We start from the raw sequence: 24,868 nt of genomic DNA, 5'->3' as shown, positions 1-24,868 counted from the left end.
ACCTATGGTGTACATCAGTGTATAAGTGTAAGTATGTAAGTGGAGATGTGTCTAAGGATGTATGTGTTTTGCTGTGGATTTTTTGGGGTCATTTTTTGTGTACATTATCTTTGTGTGTCTGTGTGTTCAATTATTCTCGTAATGACTGTTACAGTAAAGTATAAGCGACTGACTAACCAATGATTTGTTTCTGTGTCTCTTCAGGGATTCTGGGTGGAATGACCCTGTCATGATGTCACAGTCATTGCGTACCCCACGCCCAGGTGATCAGGGTGGGCGTGTCTGGCTATCAGCCAATCACAGAGGGAGTCCCAACAGAGTCACTTCCGGTTCATATTTAGAAGCACTTTCTCTCAGGAGCCTCTTGCATCACTGACACTCCGCCTCTCCGGTAAATTTTAGCCTTCAAGATGGCACTTTGATTTAAGTCACTTATTAGAGACCATTCTGTCTTTAGTGTCTTTAAAAAACAATCATAATGCAATTAATGTGTCTCAACTCAATGTTTCCCAGACCAATTTGCCTGCAATTTCTCATGAATAACCCCCCAAAACTTTTCTTTTTTTCAAGAATGCATCCATGTATTAGTACAAAATTAGTAACTTTACTATTTTTACTATGGTGTCAGATGATTGTATTTCCTACCTAACCTCTTAATGTTTTCTCTTCAGGCCATAGTCCCTGTGTCCATCTCCTCCACTTCTGGTTCCTGTGGAGTCCTTACTGTTTGCTGATTAACTATCGTGGGATGTTGGTGTCGTTCTGTGGCAGTTGCCATGGAGATAGACGGGTTCCTTTAGTAGGCCATTTCGGACACAACTTCCAGATGTTGTGCCAGATGCAGTGTGTCCACAAGGACAGAATTAGACAAGGACAGGCACAGAGGTGAGATGCTGATCATAAATGGACTATATGACATGTTAAATTATACAAGACAAAGTAGGCTTATACTTTGCCTAAATTGTGTCCCATCAACATATAGTGTCCCATCAAGGCATTTCCAACAGTAATCATGAGGAGTCATGACTAGTGTTTAGATTTTATGTTCAATAAAATAATAAAAATACTTATTAATATGAGTACCTGATTTACCCCATATTTTTGTGGCAATAATAATTTTAAGGCAGGAAAGGTTTACTACTGACATCCTGTTCAGATATATCATGTCATATGCCATGACATAGTGAAGTCATGACATCATAGCCATTGTCAAGGGGTGTGTCAAAACCAACAATCAGAGGCATACAATTCCTTCGCTGTCACACTTAAGAAAGTGGAAAACAGGGAATCTGCACGCCAGCTTTAGCATTTTTTTTCCTTAAACATTGGATCTTTTTTTCATATAGTCTGCATTTCCTCTGAGAAAGGGCGTGTCCATCAACACCTGGCTGAAGCAAGTGTCAACATCAAACATGAATGAGATGCAGGTTGTGTGAATTGACGCACTGTTTACGATGGATATGATTAATTGCTGGATGTGACTCATGCTGGCTGAATATGGTTTCAGTTCTGTAGTCAGCCAACTGTAAAGGACAGGAAACCTGCTTACCATTAGAAAACAGTTTCTGATGAGATGCACCATTTCTATTCAAATATTCAGCTAAATTTGCCACATGCAATATAACAAAAATGCTGGTCAAGTGACCCTAAACACCCTAAATTACAGTTGTCCATAAATATTCTCATTTCATTGTTCATATTACTTTTATGGCTTAGAAAGGCACAATGCCTTCTTGTCATTTGAAATTGTTGGTGCTATTTCATGTTTCCCGTTATTCATGAGTCTCACCTTCATTAATCACTTAATCGAAATCTGTCCTAATAGTAACACTGTATTTTGTTCCTCTCAGGTGCTGTGCAGCTCAGCTTCCTGATTCACACTGTATGACGACATCACAGCAGGAACCATAGGACTTCCTATTCCTGTGAAACATCTTGCTCTGCCCTCTGGCACTTGTGAGGACCTACTTGACCCTGTTGCACAAAAGTTAGTCAATACTCTTATACTCCAGCATAGAAACCATGCGACACATTCATGTGGAGTTAGCCCACAAAAAGGCTCCATTAGAGCTTCCAGCCCAGGAGGGGGACTTGCCTCCACCTACGGCTCCAACACAGGGCCTGGACCCTGGGGTCAGACCAGGGGCCCCCAGGCACTTTGGCCAGGAGGAGCTGCGACTTCAAAAGGTCTACCAGCTCTCCATTTTCTCCCAGTTGGGGGGATTTTCTACCTCCACAGAATCCCACACTGATGCCCAACAGAGGCCTGTCCGGTTGGGCGTGAAAAGGGGACTAGATGAGCCCCAGTTGACTCACAAGCGCCCCCACCTGGGGGATTCCTCAGACAGGGAGGCGTTGGAGGGAGGGGTGCTGTGTGGACCAGCCCCAACCCCAAATGTGGGGATGGGGTTAGTGATGGGCCCTGGTGGGCCTGGTTCTGTATACTCTTGCACACAGATGGAGCACAGAGACTCTGAGGGGGGGCTATCACCCAGGTCTCCACCCCTCTCCCCAAGCCACAACCCCTCCCGACGCCCAACTCAGCACAATCATGACAGGCCCATTCCCGATGTCTTTGCTCCACTCTCACCTAAATCACCCCCTATGTGTGACCCACATGGGCATCTCTGTGACCAGGGCCATTCTCTCGGAAGCTCAGTCAGGACTGAGCCACCTAATGGGGGCCGCACACCCACCTACTCACTAGGTAGCCCTGGAAATGAGAGTTGTAGTAATGGTACATCTGGAGGCCAGCCCAGCCCCCACTTATATGAAATATCAACATATGAGACTCCCAGTCCCGCCAGCCCCACCAGCCCCCCAGGCCCCTTCTCCCCCCCACACCACACAGAGCTGCAGGAACCAGGGGAGGCCACTGAATGGGAAGTTGGACTTGAATCCTCCCCACCTGAGCGAAGTGCCACCCAGGCTGCGTCCTCCTCCTCTAATGGCCTGGCCTCCTGGGAGAAGACTCCCAGCAGCAACGGCCACCGTCTATCCTCTGGAGGCCACTGGCCGGCCAAAAAGAGGCTGTTGTCCCCTAGTGACACAGGGGAGTCATGTTCAGAGGACGAGGGACCCTCCACCTCCAAGAGGAGCAGGCTGTCATTGCTGGCTTCAGGACTGGGCCCAGCCTCATGTCGCAGCACGGATGCTAAAGCTGCACCTTACTGGAACCACCTGCTGCCTTCTGCATGGGACCGGCCTAAGGTCAGCACACACACACACACACACAAACACACACACACACACACACACACACACACACACACACACACATACACATACACATACAAGCACACATATGTTGTAATGTATTCACACATCTCTATTGTTGATAGAAAATTGCTTTGTCCAAGCTAATTTACCAAAACAGTCGGTCATCTCAACCTGTAATTCCCACTGCTATGCCAACTTATAGCTAGCATTAGTTATTCCGCAACTTGGCCGTGATAACAAGACAGTAACACCTGTAGTATTTGGTTAGCTAGTTCACAACTTGCCTTAACACACAATGTACAGTGGCGAACTGATCAATTGACACACAAAAATTGCACAGAATGTAATCGTATTCAGTACTGTTTGTTCCAGAAATGCAATTAGCTGCTGTTAGCAAATGTTCCCCAGTAGTTACACATGTCCAATATGACTGGAATATCTGAAATGTATAGATGTAACAAAATATTCCCATGAACTTAATACATTTTTATTAACAAAAAGTATTCAGAAAGTAAATGATAGCTTAGGAGAGCTGTATTCTCTTTTCTTTTATCTTTTTCTCTTTTTTTTGTCTTACCAGGTGATACAGTTGTTTATATTCATAATTATTGCCACTAGAAAGAAGTTGTTAAGAAGCATACATAAAAAACACAGCATGTGCACATTTGCATGTGAAATACAACACCTTTAGACAAAAACACAAAACACAGACCACGGGACAGCTAAGACTTTGCATCCAGAATAAGGAAAAGCTGTTGAAAGGAAGTGCTTGATGGTAAGGCATCTGTGAGCCCTGACAGTCTTGGAAAAGAAGCAGGGACATTAAAAAAAGACAAACTAAGAGAAGAGTAAAAGTGAAAGAATGAAGTGATGGCCGGCTCATTATCACGCCACGCTGGAACAGCCTGAGTAGCTCCAGAATAAAGCCCATTGAGGGAGCGTCCATTGTTCCCCCCCATGAGTGTGCTGTGGCTCTCATGCACATGCACACACATACAAATACACACATACTGGTACATGCATACACATCCATCCCGCCTAAAAATGGTTCTGGAAGTGAATTGGCCATTTCTGAACACAAGGAGGCCAGAAAGAGCTTTGAATGTGTGTGCATGTGGGTTTGTGGGATGGGGAGTGTACATGATGGTTACAATAGGGTTCACTAGATCACTAGTTAGGTGGTCATAGAGTGGTGGGATCGCACAGGTGTAGTGTATGTGTGAGGGAAGCACAGGGAGAAAGAGATAGGTGTAAGAAAGACACAAGAACACAAAATAGGGACACAGAGGAAGAGATAGGAAGAGTTAAAGAAAAGGAGTGAGGTTATACTGTCACAGGTGTTGTTATTTCTGTAAATAAAAAGCGATTTAAGAGACTTAAAAAGGAGGAAGTGGATAATATTCTAAAATGCCTTCTGTGGTTTTGATTGAATGTGATGATGCAACAAAGCTAAGCTGACAAAGACCTCCGTGCTCTGTCGAGGGCCTGTGTAACCGTAATACCAATAAGCTAACAATGAGTGAAGGGTTAAGTGTGAACAAGTGGCAAGCAGGTAGCATAGGGTTGGCTAATGACAAGTCATCTGACAGTTGGGTGGCCTTTACGATGAGCGGCAGCGTGGAAATGGGGAATGTTTATGCGAGTGACGCAACATCTAATAGTCAGTGGCCAGTAAGTAAGAGGACACCTGAAATACTCAATTACACATTCAAATTACTCTCACAGGAACACAGAAACACAAATACATACATTTATTCTTTAGTTGAGTGTGTACAGAGAAGTTTATTTTTTTAACATTTTAATAGTTTTTTAACATTTATTGTTTTCCTAATGGATGTTTGTTAATAGACAAGTGAGGACATATCAATCAGGGTTTTAATTGAGATGTATGAATTCATAATTTACCTTTTTTCCCCTCTCTGTGATCAGACTGCCACAGACTGCACGAGATCAGGGAGGCGACTAAAAAGTGGGCTACGTCTGAAAAGGTGAGTGCTGCAACACGTTTTTCGAGTTATACTATGTTCATTAAAAATATTGGAAAAATGCCACTAAAAAGAGATTGAGAGGATAAAATTTAAACTTCAGCAGGTGCATGGGGCTAGAGTTAGTGTGTATGGGTGCTTGTGTGAATAGATTTAAGATCAGTTCAATGTCAGATAGACTGCAGGAGGTGGGAGTTAGGGTAGGTTGTATGTTATTCCAAATTACAGGGTTTTGTGTCTGGACTTAGATACACTCAAAGGCATGTGACATGTTGGTTAAGTCAAAATGAATGTAATCTTAATCACTAACCACTGGTCTGCTTTGTGTTCATATTCAGTCGGCAGCTGCGCAGCGGCAGACACACAGACAGCGGGCGTGCCACACGATCCAGTTGGCCCTCATCTTCCATCAGCAGATCACTACTGGGCAACTTTGAGGTAAAAAAAACATCTTTTTTTAATAACTCCAGGAGGCACAAGTGACTGCAGGTCAAAGATAGTGCCAGATTCAGTACTGTGCAAAAGTTTTACACGCTTAAAGTATAGTGAGAATGCTTACAAAAATATTGCTATAAATTGTTTTAATTTATCAATTAACTTCTTACAAAGTTGAGTAAAAAGCAGAAACCTAAATGAAATCAAAATTTGCTGTGAGTATCTTTGCCTTTAAAACAGCAGCAGTTCTCCTCGGTACAGTCCTCGGTTTAACTCGGTTTTCATGGTAACTTGCAGGTTGGTTGTTGTAACCATCCTGGAGAAAGAATGTTCTTCTGTGGATTTATTATTTAGGCCATCTCAGGTACTTCTTTATGTAATCCCAGACTGACTCCATGATGTTGAGATCAGGGCTCTGTGGGGGCCATATCATACCATCTGTTGCAGGACTCATTCTTCTTGTCGCTAAAAATAGTTCTTTATGTCTCTAGCTGTATGCTTGGGATCATTGTCATGTCATGAATAAATTTGGGACCTATCAGACACCTCCCTGATGGTATTGCATAATGGCTAAGAATCTAAACATCTAGGGTGCCTAAAACTTTTGCACAGTACTGTACAAACCCAAACTTTAACCAGTGTAAACCCTTTGCAGTTGCAGTGTAAATTCTGCTTATGAAGCATAAGATCACCTTTAAGTCCTTCTTTAGAAAATCTTAAATAAAGTTTTGTGTAATTATCAGAACAATTTTCAAATTGTCAGAAAAGCTGAAAATTGGGATTTTACCATTTTTTTTTATTCAGTATTGTGCAGGATGTGGAAAAAATAAACACAAAAAAGCTTATTTATTGCTACTTCAATAAAATAAAAGAATATTCATAATATCACAATTAATGTGGGTTATAACAATAAAAAATAAATTATAAAGGAGATTAAAGGGAAACTCTACTGATTTTCCAAGAAGAAAAGTGTGTGCTATAAAAAAGCCATTATTTCCTGTTCTGCTGCATCAAATTTAATCCATCATGAGTATGACAGTGTTATAGGAGTGCAGTGCTAAATTGGTGGAGTAATTTATAAAGTGTTTATTCAAACATTCTCTGAAGGACTTTAAGGAATAGTAAGTAATTTTAACCATTTTAATCAACAATTTTGTGATAGTTTGCATAATGTACAGAACTTGCTGTCATTGTATCTACACTCAATATATCTGAGTGCCAGTAATAAGGACATAGTGGTTTGGGTTCCTCCCAGTCCCAGTGCTGGGACTAGCTGTTTTTGTCACTGTTGTAGAGCCTCGCCCAGGATTTTGAGGACTACCATAAAATCTAGAGAAAATAAACGAGTTCCAAAATCACATCGTAAACATGTCTAGCATACTTGCTTTACTTGTTATTGTAGCTAACGCACAAATTTCAAGAGGGGGAATGCTGATATAAAGGCAATAAAGTTAAATGAAACTGGTAACAATGTAATAATGTTTGTCAGTCCACTCGTTGAAGCTTTAACACATCACTACATTGGCTTGCAGTATTGTTGGCCAACAGATGCATATTTTATATTTATGTTCAACACAGCTCTGGGTTTAATTAAAATAAATAAATCAAATATGGATCTTTAGATTACACATTTAAAAGCAGAGCGTTCTTCTGTTAGATCAGCCAAACTGACTCCAAATTGCAGCAGTAAACCCTGCCCCTGTTGAACCCTGATGACAGTTTTTAAAAGGCTTGTGTTTACGACTCTGTACTCTCTCTCGTCTCTCAGGAGTCCATACTGAAGGGACGCTTCTCCCCGTCAGGCCGGATCGAAGGCTTCACGGCGGAGATCGGTGCCAGCGGCTCGTATTGCCCACAGCATGTCACCCTGCCTGTGCAGGTTACGTACTACGACATCTCAGAGCACAGCGCACCCTCACCCTTCCTGGTTAGTCTGTGTGTGTGTGTGTGTGTCTGCTTGATTTATGTACGTTTGTTTGTGAGTGTAAGCACACCATGTCACGATAAAACAAACAAAAAACCACCACTGTATTTTGCACATCAGGTTATTTTGTTTGCTAGTATGAAAATGATGCATTTATTGAAAGAAAAAGAAAAGAAAATTAGAGATCAGAACAACTATGCAGAACAATAATAAATATAAAACTGGCTTCAACAAGGTTGATGTTGGCTTGCCTCTGCATAACCAGATGTAAAAAACATGTGGCATGCTTTTGCTTTCATGCAAATATTGTCCCACATTTATTCATATCAGCATTGAATACTATATATTTATTAAATACAGTACCAGTCAAAAGTTTGGAGACACCTTCTCATTCAAGCGAATGGGAAGGTGTATCTAAACTTTTGGCTGGTACTGTATATAATCATATAACATAAGAATAACAAAATAAGTGAGGACCAGCCTTTAGTCTTACTAACAATGCTGTTGATATGAAAATCTAACTGTGTCTCCTGTTATTCTGGACCATTTGGAAACCAGCTGTTTTCACTTTTCTGAGATCCATGCCTCATGTTGCCTTTGAGTTGCGCATAAAAGTGGTGATTGTCAGGCCTCTTTCAATTCAGCTCTTTGAACTGCTAAATTGGCATTTAATATAAAACGACTCCCTGTGTAGCTGCCTTTGTAACTACAGCATGATGCAGTTATGTTGGAGTTAGTCCGCAATCATTTATGGCTTTTGTTTTTTTTTGTGTGTGTGTGTTTAGTGTTTTTCATGATGAATTGGTTTTACAGGCAGAACCTAAACAGATGTGTTTCATTAGTTGGTCAAATGGGAAATGAAAATTACTATTGTAATTCTTTGACCCCACTATCTTCCCTAAGAAGTTTAATTTGAGTACATTTAATCCAGAACGAGTTTTGAGTCCACAGCTATTAAAATGTGCCAAACAATAAGAGTTATTTACCGTTCCGGTGATTAAGGATGTTTAATCAGTGACATGGCTCTCTCTCTCTCACAGGGGGTGATATCCCTTGAGCCTCTTGGAAAGAAAGGATACAGCATACCCAAAGCAGGGACCATTCAAGTGGTAAGTTTGTCTTATTTCACCGCATCCTCACCTCATTCTTTGCTCAAGAAAAGGTTAGGCTGCCGATAAACATTTCACAGATATCTCATACGCAATATTTTAATGTAGTAACATGGAACATTTTGATAGTCTTCATACTATGGAGATGTATTTTATTGATGTACCATACTCTCTTCCATTTGAGCTAAAATCATTGCTGTCTTATTTTTCCCATTTGAAATGCTGATTTGCCCTGACATTTGTCCTCAGACCTTATTTAATCCCAACAAAACTGTGGTGAAGATGTTCCTGGTGACCTACAACTTTGGTGACATGCCCGTCAATCACATGACTTTCCTGCGCCACCGTATCTTCCTGGTGCCTGTAGAGGAGGGGGTTGAGGGGAAGGGCGAGGCGTCTCCAGGGAGCGGAGTGCTAGACAGGAAGAAGATTCTCTGCTACCTGATACATCTCAGGTACGGCTGAGGTTTTAAGTGTACCTGACTTGGTTTTAAAATTCTGATTTATTAGCCTGTGTTGTGACTACCATGAAAAGGACACATCAACACAAAAGACACAAAATGATATAATTAATATTATGTTGTTATACACCTGTAATGAAATACTATATATATATTCATTAAATACTAGGAAGCTATTTTTGTGCATTTGCAGTTATTTTCCATAATTTAAGGAATATTTTGAATTCATTCGTTTTCATATTGAGAGTTCAATTAGCGTGAGGCTACATCCAGCAGCCAGTTAGCTTAGCTTAGTATAAATACTGGGCTAAATGGGCTAAACAGTTAGCCTGGCTCTGACACTGCGTCTTGCTAAGAAAAAGTCCTGCACATAACCCCCATACACAGAGGCTGGAATGCAGTTTTTTTTACCTTTGGATGGAGCCAGGCTAGTTGTTTCCCCCTATTAGATAAGCTGTAATATTTATGTGATGGATATGAGATTGGCATTGACCACCTCATCTAACTCTTGACAAGAAGGCAAATAAGCTTAATTCTCAAAAAGTTCAACTGTTCCTTTACGGCTTTTTCTTTTTTAGCTTGTTTAAATACCTTCAACATTTTTTTGTGTTTTGCTAACAGAATTTCTTTTGGTTCTGATTCAGATTCCAGAGCTCCAAATCTGGGAAGATCTACTTGCACAACGATATCCGGCTGCTATTCTCCCGCAAATCCATCGAAGTGGACACAGGGATCCCTTATGAGCTGAAATCTTTCACCGAGGTGCCAAGAAACCCTAAATACTCCCCCCGTGTGTGACCCCAGCTTGACCCTTTGACCCCCCCCCCCTCGAACACCAACGCAGCCCCTCCTGTGCTTCCTAAAGAGGAGGGAGGGAAACAGACAGACTGCTAGAATGATGGACACAAAACTTGATAAGACTTGATGAGACACGCCACATGCACACAAGACACACGTGCACATATGATACAGTGTTGGTCAAAAGTCCCACTTTAAGACATTTTATCCTGCATAAAACAGTCAAACAGTCAAAACAAATTGGCGAAAAAAAATTGTCTCGCAACCAAACATGGCATTCCTTGTACCTTCCATTCACAGAAAATGAAAATATAAGAATATTTAATATTAGTGTAGAAGCAGGCCAGCATGCAGGCAATCAAAAAGCAGGACTTTTACAATACTTTTATCTGTACAAAGAAATGCACAAACACTGACACACACACAAGACCGAAAACAGACTGACAAGACTCAACGCACAGCACATACTACATGTGTCACTGCTGAAACACTTCTGGTGGCGACTCTCTGAGTTCAGTGTTAACATGCATGCCTTGTGACTTAAACACCTGAGTTTTCCTCTAGTGCTGTATCACACTGTCCTTCACTCTGCCTGCAGTTCCAACCATCATCCCGAAACCAATAATTATAACTCCACAACTTTGGATTTGACAAAGAAAAAAAGCCACAAACAGTTCACACATGCTTGATTGTGGGGTGAATATGATGATTATCCCCCTCTATATCCTTCACACACCAGCGGAGAGGAGATAAGCAGAGACACAAACACTAGTGAAAGTGATCAGCCATTTTGATCGGATGTCTTATCAGTTGACAGACGTAATAAAACCCACACCGATATGATCTGACTAAACTCAGGACATCTGTTGAAGAATAAATTTATCTTCTAACCATTTCTCTCATCATGGTACAGACCACTGTGTACAGTTCAAGCCAGGAGGGTCGTACCATGTCATGAAAAAACAGGGGAATCCAGTTCATTTTATGTAGCCAGACTGAGGGACACTGTGCTGTTTTCTTTTCTTTTTTTTTTTTTTTTTTAATTTTCTTTTTTTTTTTAGATTCTGTTCAGAACAGTCTGATGTTTGAGCAGAAAATGAAAAAAAAAATAAAAATAAACAAGCTGTAGTATTTTTAATTTATGTTTTCGCAAATGTCTTAATAAGCAATATGCTGCACAAAGTAGAGTGTGTTTTTCAGCCGGACGACCTTTCTCTCTGGAGGGGTGGGGTGGGGGTAGGGGTGGGGGGGTGGGGTGGGGGAGCAGAGAATTGAGAGTGAGGGAAGAAATGGGGTGGGGGGATAGGGAGGAGGGGAGGGATGATGGGGGAGGGAAGGGTGGTGGGGTATTTAATATGGGTGGGGACAAAAGTCTATGTATATTTAAAAGAATAAACTTTGCGACTGGCAAGTAGAACCTGTTTGTTGTTGTTTTTGATCAACAGCCTCTCTGGAAATCTTTTCGCTGTGTCATCACTGTCACTTTGCCTTTTGGCTGTTGCCTCAACAGGATATATTTGGGGAAAAATGTAAACATCCACTCTTCCTGGTTGTCAGATTTCTCTTACTTACTCATTGATTAACTTGTGGCTGAAGATCAGGGGGGTAAAATAACCAATTGCAAGTATTTTGCACTTTTTGATTTGGTCTTTTCTCTACTGACACTGTTCTGAGTATGCTGTAACATCAATAATTCACTTTCACCTCAGTAACAGTTACTTGGGAGGAAAGTCAGTTTAAGTTTTGAATCACTTGTCCCCTGAAAGGCAATCTGAGACGGCTACTGAAAATATTGTCACAACATTGGAATTTGAGAGCAATTTGAGGTCATATTCATATTAAAATGATCATGATGCTGCATTGGACCTTTTAATGATGACAATGTAACTATTTTCTTAAAAACAGAGCAGTTTTCAAAATGAAGTATCTAATTAAAAAGTATAGGATATTCTAAGCAGGGTGTTGTATTTCTCTTTCCACCCCTGCTTGATATAGACCAGTGTACGTATAACAGGACAGTATTTTAGTTCCACTATGTAACATCTCAGAATTATCTACACTTAACCGGCACTCAGAAGCCACATCAATAGCAGGAACAATGCACAAAGACTATCACTGTAATGTTCCATCATGCTGACATAAGTTGTTTATTTACAGCTTTTCCAATTTTGTGTATGTGTGTGTGTGTGTGTGCGTGTTGGAGAAAGCAAATAATAGACATAATGTCTGGCATATTGTCTAGAAATAGATCCAGAGTTCTGACACAGTTTCTCACATGGAAGCACCAGCTGACTAGTGCTCATAATAGGAAGCCTGAGAACAGAGATTTACAGTTTGATTTCCTCTCTTGCAGAGTGTTTAAAAATCTGCATGAGAGGAAATAACATGGAAATGTTCTTCTCTCACCAGTCACCTTCTAAGTATCCTTGAGTTAATCAGCACTTATTCCTACACACTCTTACTGCACCACTGAAACAGAGGCTAAGAACAGAAAGACTTCAGTTGTTCTGGGCACCTCTGCAAATTTTCATGTCAAACTGTATGAATGTCAAATATGCTGTTACTGAAAAAAGGTCCATGCTCTGTAAATATTCCCTTGCTAAAAAAAGATTTCAAAATACTAAGGGAACGTCTATATATAACGCATTAACAAAACAGCCAGTCTTTCCTGCAATGCACTAATGGCAAAAGAATCTGCTGCCATTAAAAACAGCCATTTGTTCAGATTCAGCAGCAGCTCTCAGAGGTTTGTCATCAAGGCAAATACACATGTGTAGAAATACACATTACTCGTATGATTACAAAGGATAAGTATAGAAGTGCAGTTTTGTTTGGTCCTTGCTCATATGGGTGTTAAAGGAAATGAATAAGCCGATAAATTGGCAAAAAAGGCTCTTAAAATATATGACAACAAAGTGATAAAAGTAGTTTATGGTAGGGGAGAAGTAAAATCTTTAATTAGAACAGCCATAATTAATGCCTGGCAGAAGTAATGGGATACAGACAATAAAGTGAGACATTGTTATAATATGCAGAAGTCAATTCATGTTGAACAGTTTAAAGGAGGATATTGTTACTGCAGAGGGGAGGTAATCATTATACGATTAAGGTTTTGGCATGCAGGTTTTCATTCCACATTGTATTTAATGAGGAAAAGTAAATCAAAGGGAGACATTAAGAAATATGGTACATGAGACAGGGCAGGAATGGAGTTTAACATCCCTACTAGGCACAGGACAGGACTTCAGGGAAATCAGAAGGGGATTGATAGGTTATATAATACGGACAGGATTAGGAAATAGGGTATAATTTATTTATTTATTTGTGTTTTGTTTTTTTCTATAGACCAATCAGTATTCAGATAATCTAATGCCATGAATCTACACACAACAATACATTCAGTAGGAGGTGGTATGCACCTTTAAAGTTGGAGGAAGAAGAAGACAACAAGGAAGAAGAAGAAGAAGAAGAAGAAGAAGAAGAAGAAGAAGAAGAAGAAGAAGAAGAAGAAGAAGAAGAAGAAGAAGAAGAAGAAGAAGAAGAAGAAGAAGAAGAAGAAGAAGAAGAAGAAGAAGAAGAAGAAGAAGAAGAAGAAGAACTTAATTTTTTTTTTAGACAATTTCCATATACAAGCATCATGGCTTTGAAATCTTCACAATATACCAATTAGGGAGGTGCAGAGAGCCCAGCATTTGTATTTGTATCTGTATTTGTTTGGTGCATGTCAAAAAGATAGAAAATTACAACTCAAAACAGACAAGAGATTGAAATAATATTAAATATAACAAAAAGAAAACAATAATAACTTACAGGGTTAGGGCTTTTTGAGCTGAGCTGAGCAGAACTGAAGTCACATGACTTTTAGGGCTTTTATGTAAGAAAGAAACTACACTTAATTTAGAAAATACACTTAACTTAGGTTTCACTTTAACATACTTTGATTTGTGTATATAAAACTTTTCAAGAATAAGAATGTTATGAACCAGAATAGTTAGATAGATAAGATAGATTTTATTAATCCCAAAGGGAATTTAAACTGTTACAGCAGACACCAAATTATAAACAATAACTAAATAAAGTAACTGAAATATAATTAGATAAATAATAATAGATAATATAATTACATTAACTAAAAATAGAGTAGAGACTAGAGATATAACCATAACTATAATGCACCATTTGCTGAGTATTCACTGCTCATTGATGTTAATATGTTATTGTACACTGTACATTAGTGAAGTCAGATGCAGGTAAGGTTCATGATTGTCCATGGATGTTAGAATTGAGTGTACACTGATACTTGAATACTGTCAGTGGAGTCCCAACTCCCAACACAGAGGAGAGTCATTGTACAGACTGATGGCAGTTGGCAGGAATGACTTCCTGTAGCGTTCTTTGTCACAGCAGAGCTGAAGAAGTCTCTGACTGCTCCACTGATAGACCAGTAGGTCATGGAGGGGATGCTAGATGTTCTCCATGATGTTTAACAGTTTGTGCAGCATCCTCCTCTTATCTTATCCTAAACCCATAACCATGTCCTTGGTCTTGACCGCATCAAATCCTAAAACTATGAGCAAATTATGTGAGGTCTTTGTTAGGCAATTGGCTCTTTAACAAACAACACATAATTTTTTGTGTTGTTTGTGTTTTGAGTGTTCCTCTAGTTATAGTGATGAACTACACAGGTCTATACTGTAGGTCAACATGTAAAGCTGCTATCTTTTACTCTGGTTGGCATGCTGCCTTAAATCAAGGTGTTTCCAGTGCAGAAAAAGACATAACTATGCTAATTAACTCAAAAACACAGCTGTGAAATTAAGAAATATTTTCAATTCTTTGTGCAATGAATATCAAAAACTGCACAAAATGGATAAATTCAAGTGCAAGTAGTGGGCGACGTGGCCATTACATGCAGGTGCGGCTGGGCATGTTCTGCACAGGGCGGACAGTGTCGAAGCTTGTCATCCGGACCCCATTCCAGTCAGCCTTGATGCAAATGATGATGCAAATTTCTGTGCTGAAATTGTGCACAGGCTAAAGGCTTTCTATTTAAAATATATGCTGCCCCATACTGAAAATTAATTTCTGGCAGGCAGGTTGTCATTGAGTGATAGGTACATGCAGCTTTGTGAAAGCTACATCCAAAGCTGCCATTCATTTCTGCTCTCTATTTAACTCTCTCTCCCTAATGCAAGTACCAATGCAAGGCCCTACACTATCTGCACCACTGGAGAGCTGAAAGGAATTAACAGGTCTAAGCAATTTAACAGTAATTTCATCTTCACTCATGTGTGAATGCTAGCTGGGTGCTGTGGCAAAATAACTATAGAAAAGGAGAAAATACTGAAGACTCAGTACATCATAGAGAAGGATTTCATGGCCATACCGATATTCCAGCCATGTTGCCTTTGTACTTTACTTTTCTGTTGTTATTTTACAACTACCAGCACCAAACTAGGACACTGGTGTGTGTTGATTTTTCTTTCAACTGATAACTCGAACATTCACACATGAACGAAGATGAAATTACTGTCACTGCTGTTGTTTTTTAACCCCTTTTCTAATGCCCGACTTAGGCTAGTTATTTGTATTCCGTGAGTATGTCTTTTGTAAATAACAATTAAACACATTTTGCCCAACATATAAGGTGTTCAGCCACTGAATAAAAGGCAGCAAGTGACGAGCCAGTATGGAGCAGAGAGAGAGAGCTTCTGTCCTAAGCAGAGTCTTGTAGAGATGTTCTGCACAAGGTGTTCCCTGGTCAGCAGTGGTGGGCAAAGGCATCAGGGGGAGACTTGAACTGTAGCTACTATCACCAATTGTGCAGTCCTCCCACTGGGTCCCAACATCTAGTAAATACATTGTATTTATTTTACAATATGTAGCCTATAAACATATATAACAATTTCCCCACTGTAGACTACTGTAAATGAGACATTTTCATTAATTATCAAAATATCCACAATGATGACAAGTGGCAAACAATATTATCTATACTTTGCTAGATTATATGGTCATTATTAGCCTATATTTGGCTCTTTTTGTTTAATTATTGCTTTGTGTGGGTCACATTTTAATATTGTTGATATTAAATCTAGGTTCACTGCTATTGAATTGTTGTTTTTTGCTGAGCTAAGCAGTGGTGCTTCAGCGCCTCCTACTGGTGACATGTGGTTATAGCACACCTGTCAAATGGCTTTTTACTGTTTCTGTACATTTAATCTTGTGTTAGCGCAAATGAGGGAGGAGAAGATGCCATATTAAGGATTTTAATGTGGTTATTATACTTTTTCGTGTGGAAAAACCATATCAGACACACGTGTTGTTCCAAGCAGAGTATTTTATATGTCTTAATATATGTCTGGAGGGGATCTTTAAATAATTGTTAGCTGCTTCTACATAAACAAAGGTTGGTGTACAGATGTGACTGTGTTAAGGGGAATATGCCCTCCTCACTTAGGGACTCTTTTCAGCAAATGTAAACCATTTTATTCAGTCCGTGTGCACAGTACAGCCCACCTCAGGCCTGTGTTGGTGAGGTAACTTCCGTGAAACCTTTAACATCCAGACTCCCTCCTGATTATTTTGGGGGATTTTAACAGAGCAAACATCAGCCATGAACTGCCAAATACACAAGAAGAGGGAATTTGATGCTAAAAAGACTGTATATAAATGTAAATTTTGACTTATGCAAAGATTTGCAGGATGCCTCATAGATAACTTCTATGGAAGTTCTTGTTTAACGTCAAACAAAGACTTTAAATCGTTGTGAATGTACATTTATGAAATTTGACACCACCATCGACCATCAACATGACACGATCACTTGTGAATGAGAGAGAGAGAGTGGGAGAGAAACAGAACGCATATTAAGATTATTTTTGTTGTACTTCACTCTTATTAAGAGAGCTGACCACAGTAAGTGACAGGAAATATCAGGACAGTGAAATGAATAATGGCACCGTGCACTTGATGTGAAAGATTGTTGTAAGATCAGGGAGATTACTGTTGCTAACAGTAATATAGTCTGATGAATCAAATAAAGACTCTGCTCAGTTGTCACTTCCTGTTTTATAGCATACAGTGGAGAAGAGAATCATGCAGCACGTAAATACACAACAGTCTCCAGGGAGGAAGTTAAAACAGCAGGAAATGGAAGAAAATCAGTAAAAACATTGCAAGAACAATGCGTACAGTCCTTAAAAATACATTTCTCCCACATGAGCAACACAGTAATATGATGTAAAAAAAATACAAGTTCAGTTTAACAAAACATGAAGTCATTGTTGACGGCAAACTCTTCTTTTTACACAAAGATGTTGTGGCTTCTTTTTTTTAAATGGAAAATACTTGCTTGTGGGCTCTTCTCATGCTTCAAGTCAGAAAGAAAATGGCCTCTAATTGTTGTGGATCTTCCTTTTCAGTGTTGACAAATCTTTTTCCACAGGTGTTGCAAAGATATGGTTTCTGAAATCTCTCCCCAATGTTTAGCAAGAATATGGCTTCTCACCCGTGTGTATTCTCATATGAGATTTCAATGTGGATGTCTGACTGAATCTTTTCCCGCAGGTGTCACAAGAGTACGGCTTCTCACCCGTGTGGGTTCTTATGTGGACCACCAATACATCTTTAGATCTGAAATCTCTCCCACATATTTTGCAAGGATACGGCCTTTCATCTGTATGTATTCTTTTATGTTTTATCAAGTTTGACGAGTTGCAAAACCCTTTCCCGCAGGTGTTACAAAGGTACGGCTTCTCACCTGTGTGTATTCTTTTGTGCTGTATCACGTTTGACGGGTGATAAAACCTTTTACCGCAGATGTTACAGGAGTACGGCCTCTCACCTGTGTGGGTTCTCATGTGGACCCTCAATCCGCTCTTATATCTGAAATTTCTCCCACATGTTTTGCAAGAATATGGCCTCTCATCTGTGTGGACTGCTAAATGTGCGTTCAATGCTGATGTCAAACAGAACGCTTTCCCACAGGTGTTGCAAAGATAAGGCTTCTCACCTGTGTGGACTGCCATATGAGTTTTCAATCCTGACATTTTACTAAATCTTTTCCCACAGGTGTCGCAAGAATGTGGCTTCTCACCTGTATGTAATCTTTTGTGCCTTATCAAGTTTGACGACTGGCCGAACCTTCTCCCGCAGGTGTTGCAAATGTATGGCTTCTCACCTGTGTGGGTTCTCATGTGGGCCATCAATCCGCTATTACATCTGAAATCTTTCCCACATGTCTGACAAGAATATGGCTTTTCACCTGTGTGGATTGTTAAATGAGCGTTCAATGCTGATGTCGAACAGAAACTTTTCTCACAGGTGTCACATTTTAAAGATTGTTTCCTTGTATAAGAGTCACTGTGAATCTTCAGCATGGTGGACTTGTCTTCACGGACAGTGTGACTTTTGCCTTTGTGGTGACTGGTCTGTGCTTTTGGCTCTGCATTTCTAGTTGATCCTGAGTCTCGTTTGCCTCCTTTGTGATCTTGGCTCTCAGCTACATGAAAGTTGTGAGAGAGGAGCTGGTCATCACAGTTTGGTTCTGGTACCACAAAGCTTTTATCTGACATGCTGACAAAATGCTCTTTCTCTGCTGCACTCTGAGTTTCATCAGGACTCAAGTCTAATGTCTGGTCTTCACTGTTGTCACTTTCCTCACAAGTAGGAGTCAACATAAAGGCTTCAGTCTCCTGCTTCAGCACCAGCTGCTCTCCCTCCAGACTGGTGCAGAGTTCCTCCTGTTCCTCTTTAATCTGTGGAGGCTCTGGGTCCTCTTGGTCCAGACTGGAGTTCCTCTCCTGGTCACAGAACTGCTGGTCACTGAGAACCTCCTCCTCCTCCTCCTTACAGACATGTTGCTGTGGGAGCTCTGAAGGGACAAAGGTCACAAGAAGTAGGTTACTACTAATATGATGATAGAAAAACGAAGATCTGAGCAAATATATGCAATTCTACATTCAATCCATTGAGATCTCATTTGAGTCAAAATCCTCTTTTTGTTTTTAGAGACCACCAAGACTTTACAGACCTATTATGTGTAAATCCATTTCAGATTTCCAAGCGATATCCAGCAGTCTGCGCTGACGATCGATCTCTTCCTCATACTCGACGATAGTTTTTTGAAAAACTCCAAATATTTCTTCAGCAGCAGCAGTTAGTCGCTCATTGATTAACTCTCTAAAACAGTGAATTGAAGACATTTTTGCTTTACTACAAGTAAGATGTCTCACTGTCACACTGATAGACTTCTCCCAGCTAAGTCAACACACCCTGCAGCTAAAGCGACTAGCTCCTGTGTTGTTTACTTCCGCTGGATGTTACACTAATAAGTTCCGACCACAGGTGTGTGTGTTCATGGTTCCGACATTAGAAAAATGTGTTCTTGTATTTGTTCTTATAACGTTGTTCTTATAATTATTATTAGTGGCAGTTGGCCCAGCTGTTTGTAGTTAAACAAGCTCTTATTCTTCTTCGTTTTAATGGCGAATTGCAACCGAGCGGAACATTACTGCCACCTACTGTTGTATTACAAAGAATTCACACAGATAAGGAGCCGTATTTTTGCAAAACACTTTGTGGTGACTTGACTTGACAGCCTTCTTCAACATGTGTGGTAAAAGATTCTGTCATGTGTCTGAATTGAAAAAGCATAAGAGTCCACACGAGCAAGTAGCTTTGTATTTTTGAAACGGAGAGGACTCAGTTGTGGTGGTTCATGGACAAAACACAGAGGAACACATAATTGAAAAACCACATAATTGCAGCACCAGTGGGAAAACAAATAAAAAAAGAAAACAATCCATAAAAAGAACAATCAAGCTGAAACTGCTGTGGGCAAGTGTTAACCAACTGAATTGAATACGCTTTTGCAATGGCTACAATTTTGTAACTGAATGTAAATTATTCACCATGTTTAAGAGGTGCCAATATCTTTGTGTAATGAAGTTGTTTATTGTCAGCGATGCCTTTTGTTGAACTTCCTATACAACTCATACTTCTGTTAGCAAAAGTATATTTTTGACACAACCATAATCTCCCAATTTGAGTTTTGTCAAACTAATTTTTTTCCTTCAAAGTCCTGCATTTTATTTCTATTGGCAGCAGTATTTCTTTAAAACAATCACAATCTCACATATTTTGGAAAAGATTTTGCAGTGAGTGAGTGTATTCTTTCTATAAATGTGAACAACTGACTTGTTAAATTAATGGGGTTTTTTTCACTACTTTGATACACTACCTTGGTAATGTGAGCGGATTGTGAACTTTGATGTTGAAACAGAGAAGCCCTCTAGTGCGGTTGGGTCATTTATGTTTTCATCCTTCAAAATGGAGACCTTTTTGATGTGTTACATGGTGTTGTCAAATAATTCTGTTCATAATAAAACTTTTTTTCTTTTTAACAAATATTATCCAGACTGATATTACCATATACTGTATATCCTGAAAATTGCAAACAGTGTTTTGGAATTTAGGCTCACCTGCAGGAAGGTTCTGTAAAAATTACAATGTTCAAGTATTCACAGTTGGAGTACTTCTATTTGATGTTACATACAGTATATTTCAAAGGCAAATAGAGCAGTTTTTAGTACACTTAGGAAAATTAGCTCCACCCCTTCTAGTTGCATCATATAGAAATGCTGTGTGTGCGTTAATGATTTATGAAAAATCATACAAAACTGACATGGGCATGGGACTATAAATATATTTTGTAAAGAGTACCTCAGAACTTTTACTTAACTAACATTTTGACTGCATGGGTATTTATACACCGTGTTATTGCTACGTTTAGTGAGTTAAATAATGTGAATGCTTATTCCACCAATGTCTATTTGTTTATCATTTCATGTGAAGTTACTAGGAACCAAGGCAGTAAGTTAAATATAGCAGTAGAGAAGATGTACCACATTTCCTTGTGAAATTAATCGAAGTAGATGTAACATTACATCCCTGCTGCTGAGATTCAGTACTCGAGCACTGATGAAAATGCGAAATTTTTAAAGAGGAACTAAATGCAACCTCACTTCCACTGTCGGAACTTAGCAGCGTGACACCCAGCGGAAGTAAACAACTCAGGCAAGACGTGTGAGCTGCATGTATGTATTGAATTAGCACACTTAAATATTTAACGTGTAATGAAGCGACAATGTCTTCAGTTCAGTGTTTGAGAGAGTTCATCAATGAGCGACTAACTGCTGCTGCTGAAGAAATATTCCAAGTTTTTCAAAAAACTATCGTGGAGTACGAGGAAGAGATTGATCGTCAGCGCAGACTGCTGGATATCGTTTGGAAACCTGCAATTATTTTAAACAGGATAGGTCTGTGAAACCTTAAATATCCTTAAAACAAACAGATGAATTTGGGTAATAATATCCTATCAAAGACAAAGTTGAAGTTAGCTTCGTACCTGCATCCTATCCATTTAAATGCAGACTTGTATTTATTTGCTCAGATGTTTCTCTGTTATCATATTAGTGGTAATCTACTTCTTGTGTCCTTTTGTCCTTCCAGAGCTCCCACAGCATCATGTCTGTGAGGAAGAGGAGGTTCTCAGTAACCAGCACTTCTGTAACCAGGAGAGGAACTCCAGTTTGGACCAAGAGGACCCAGAGCCTCCACAGATTAAAGAGGAACAGGAGGAACTCTGCACCAGTCTGGAGGGAGAGCAGCTGGTGCTGAAACAGGAGACTGAAACCTTTATGTTGACTCCTACTTGTGAGGAAAGTGACAACAGTGAAGACCAGACATTAGACTTGAGTCCTGTTGAAACTCAGAGTGCAGCAGAGAAAGAGCATGTTGTCAGCATGTCAGTTAAAAGTTCTGTGGTAACAGAACCAAATAGTGACAACCAGCTCCTCTCTCACAACTCTCATGTAGCTGAGAGCCAAGATCACAAAGGAGGCAAACAAGGAGACTCAGGATCAACTAGAAATACAGGGACAACACTACAGAAGAGACATCATAACAGCAACAGACACACTGACAGTGAACACAACTCTACTATGATAAAGATGAACAATAATACCTACAACAGTGAAAAGTCTTTCAAATGTGACGCTTGTGGAAAAGCTTTTAAGTATATGTCCAAATTGCGTAGACACCTGACAATCCACACAGGTGAGAAACCAAAGACTTGTGAAACATGTGGGAGAGATTTCAGATTTAATAGTGGGTTGTTGGCCCACATGAGAACCCACACAGGTGAGAAGCCGTACCTTTGCAACACCTGTGGGAAAAGGTTTTGCAAATCGTCAAACTTGATAAAACACAAAAGAATACATACAGATGAAAGGCCATATCCTTGCAATATATGTGGGAGACATTTCATATCTAAATATGTATCGGTGGTCCACATGAGAAGCCACACAGGGGAGAAGCCGTACATTTGCAACACCTGTGGTAAAAGATTCAGTGAGAAGTCAAAATTGAAAAGGCATATGAAAACCCACACAGGTGAGAGGCCGTACCTTTGCAGCACCTGTGGGAAAAGATTTAGCCGGAAGGCAACTTTGACAAATCATATTATGAGATACCATACAGGTGAGAAGCCGTATACTTGCAAAATATGTGGAGGAGATTTCAGATCTAGCAGTAACTTGAATTGTCACATGAGAACCCACATTGATGAAAAGATGAATAACTGCAGCATGGAGGAGGAGGAAAAGATGTGTAATGACACAGTCTTTACGTAGAAGCGTCTTTGTTTCTGAATGAACATTTGTAATTTTCTTTTAACACACTACCTCAGTGCAATATAATAAAACACGTTTTTTCCCCCTTGACATTACTGTATGTTTGAGCAACAGCATTCCTATAACTTGTTTGATATTGTGCACAGTGGTTGTTAGACTGATGGTGTGATGTGGATAACAGCATTTGCCAAATGTTATTAATGTTAATTTTTCTAACGACTTGCATTTTGTTGCTCATAGTCCTTATGTGCAATCAGTACACAACAGGCTGATTTAGATACAATTTGACGGACAAGAGATGACACTAAAAACTGAAAAAAGCATCAGGTTTGTAATGAAATATTCTTTGACATATAAGTAGTATTGTCATACTTAACTACATTTCTGAAGCAAATATTGCACTTATTGTACTTTTTATACCAATAAATTTATGACAGCTATAGTCACAATTATTATTATTATTATTGTTATATGTTCACTGGAGGCTTCAAGTTTCCACATCACACTTGTGTAAGTTGAATGATTGACCAGGATTAGCTTCCAAACTAGTTTTAATGTCACAAATCATGTTCATAGGTTGACCATTTAAAACCTGACTCAATGAGCACAGAGAAACTTTCCACTTTAAGCAGATGAATGTGAAATCAGCTTTCTGGTGTCAAACATATTTTTGAGTGGAAGGGAACTTTAAACTATCCAACACTACATAAAAAAGTCAAATTAGCTGCAAAATAAAAATGATTGTGATAAATGATAAATGTGTTTACATGTTAATGATCTGGACTAATAATGCTGAAAGGGGCCATTCTGAGGAAGGAGTGCATTCATGTTTCATATTTTATATACATTTTGCTGATAGTTATCAAAACTTTTACTTTACTAACATTTTGAGTGCATGAGTACTACTTCTGTAAAATTGTTTGTACTTAAGAAGAATATCTGACAACTGCCATGATTTTTATGCAAAATCATTCTCTTTGAAGTCTTTTAAATCTACGGTTGTATGTTAAATATACGTGTGCAGAAAAAGTACCAAACGTCCCTGTGAAATGAAGGTAGATGTACATTTTTGCTGCTACTATTAACCACACAAGTCTTAAATAAAGTGCCAGCAACAAATCTATTTTGGTTTGTGTTGGGAATTCATTTTCCCCAGTACTTGGTAAATGGACTGCATTAATATAGCGCCTTTCTAGTCTTCCGACCACTCAAAGTGCTTTTACACTACAATCCATATTTACCCATTTACACACACTCATATGCTGATGGCAGGGGCTGCCATGCAAAGTACCTGCTCAACAGGAGGATCTAATATTTTACACACACTCACCCCGATGGCACAGCCTTTGGGAGCAATTTGGGGTTCAGTATCTTGCCCAAGGACACTTCGATATGTTGAGTGGAGGAGCCAGGAATCGAGCCACTGATCTTCTGATTAGAAGACGACCTGCTCTACCTCCTGAGCCACAGTTGCTCAGTCGAAAATGGAACCCTTCAAGGTAGTCCCCTTTATTCTCCATTATGATAAATGATATATGTAAATAAGTTGTTCCAGATATTGGTACTGTAAGTCACTTTTTTCAGATGTGACAATTTTAATAGGAATATAGAATATATTGAAAAGAAAGTCCAGGAAGCCATCATCCATATTGATAAATTTGAGTATGCACACACTCTAGTGCAGCCCTGTCTAGTCTCAAACATACTTCTTCAAAATGTAGACAATATAGTCTTTATGAAACACTATAAAATCTTTCTATGTATATATAATTCTTTCTATAATGAAATGCTGGGTGGGACCACAGGAGTCTGCAACAGGATTCAGTTGAGGCCCATAGATTACATGCTGAATTTTGATGTGATGCAGTTTGTCTGTGTTTGCCAGATGCTGCCATAATTTTGCAGACTGATCCTTCAGATATATTTAATTGATCTGATCCACCTGCAGTTTAGGTGCAGTAGATTTGGCCTCTTTGGAGTTCTGTTAGTTATCTTTTGCTACTTTGAAGTTACATATCAAAGTGCTGATGGCCAGATCTCCTTTACAGCTGAAAAATGCTGCTAATGCTGCTGAATAACTTTATTTAAACTTTATCCTTTGTATGTCATTATAATGCCCAAAATGTGCAGTGAAGGGTGATTTTGACCTATAACTTGTAGATTCATAAACCTAGTAAATAACCATTATAGTACCATTCTGCCATAATGTGTCTGCTTGACTCAATTTTCATTGTTTGTATGT

The 24,868-nt window shown here is 39.4% G+C and overlaps 3 protein-coding genes across 11 annotated transcripts in view; 2 read left to right on the top strand and 1 right to left on the bottom strand.

Moving 5' to 3' along the window:
* LOC121903963 (protein FAM214B) overlaps window positions 1-11,000 on the top strand; it is a 30,068-nt gene extending 19,068 nt beyond the window's left edge. For all 9 annotated transcript variants that reach the window (XM_042421421.1, XM_042421420.1, XM_042421419.1 and 6 more), the window contains 9 exons: window positions 205-391; window positions 672-885; window positions 1,851-3,210; window positions 5,149-5,207; window positions 5,543-5,642; window positions 7,408-7,566; window positions 8,604-8,672; window positions 8,922-9,127; window positions 9,778-11,000. In XM_042421421.1, the coding sequence (XP_042277355.1) occupies window positions 2,023-3,210; window positions 5,149-5,207; window positions 5,543-5,642; window positions 7,408-7,566; window positions 8,604-8,672; window positions 8,922-9,127; window positions 9,778-9,931 (1,935 nt within the window). In that variant the 5' untranslated portion in view covers window positions 205-391; window positions 672-885; window positions 1,851-2,022 and the 3' untranslated portion in view covers window positions 9,932-11,000. The remainder of the gene's footprint in view (window positions 1-204; window positions 392-671; window positions 886-1,850; window positions 3,211-5,148; window positions 5,208-5,542; window positions 5,643-7,407; window positions 7,567-8,603; window positions 8,673-8,921; window positions 9,128-9,777) is intronic.
* Window positions 11,001-16,983: 5,983 nt separating this feature from the next.
* LOC121903968 (zinc finger protein OZF-like) lies at window positions 16,984-19,400 on the bottom strand. The gene is made up of 2 exons (XM_042421427.1): window positions 18,966-19,400; window positions 16,984-18,806 (listed from the first exon to the last, which is right to left on the bottom strand). Exons 1-2 carry the CDS (start codon window positions 19,135-19,137, stop codon window positions 17,419-17,421), a joined length of 1,560 nt encoding a protein of 519 aa, XP_042277361.1. The 5' UTR covers window positions 19,138-19,400; the 3' UTR covers window positions 16,984-17,418.
* Window positions 19,401-20,965: 1,565 nt separating this feature from the next.
* Window positions 20,966-23,784, top strand: LOC121903971 (zinc finger protein 37 homolog). The gene is made up of 2 exons (XM_042421433.1): window positions 20,966-21,252; window positions 21,446-23,784. The coding sequence occupies exons 1-2, from the start codon at window positions 21,081-21,083 to the stop codon at window positions 22,624-22,626; spliced, it is 1,353 nt and encodes a 450-aa protein (XP_042277367.1). The 5' UTR covers window positions 20,966-21,080; the 3' UTR covers window positions 22,627-23,784.
* Window positions 23,785-24,868: the final 1,084 nt, after the last annotated feature.

This window comes from Thunnus maccoyii, chromosome 9 (assembly GCF_910596095.1).
Source record: "Thunnus maccoyii chromosome 9, fThuMac1.1, whole genome shotgun sequence".
Taxonomy (NCBI): Eukaryota; Metazoa; Chordata; class Actinopteri; order Scombriformes; family Scombridae; genus Thunnus; species Thunnus maccoyii.
This window is presented reverse-complemented; position numbering and strand designations above follow the sequence as displayed.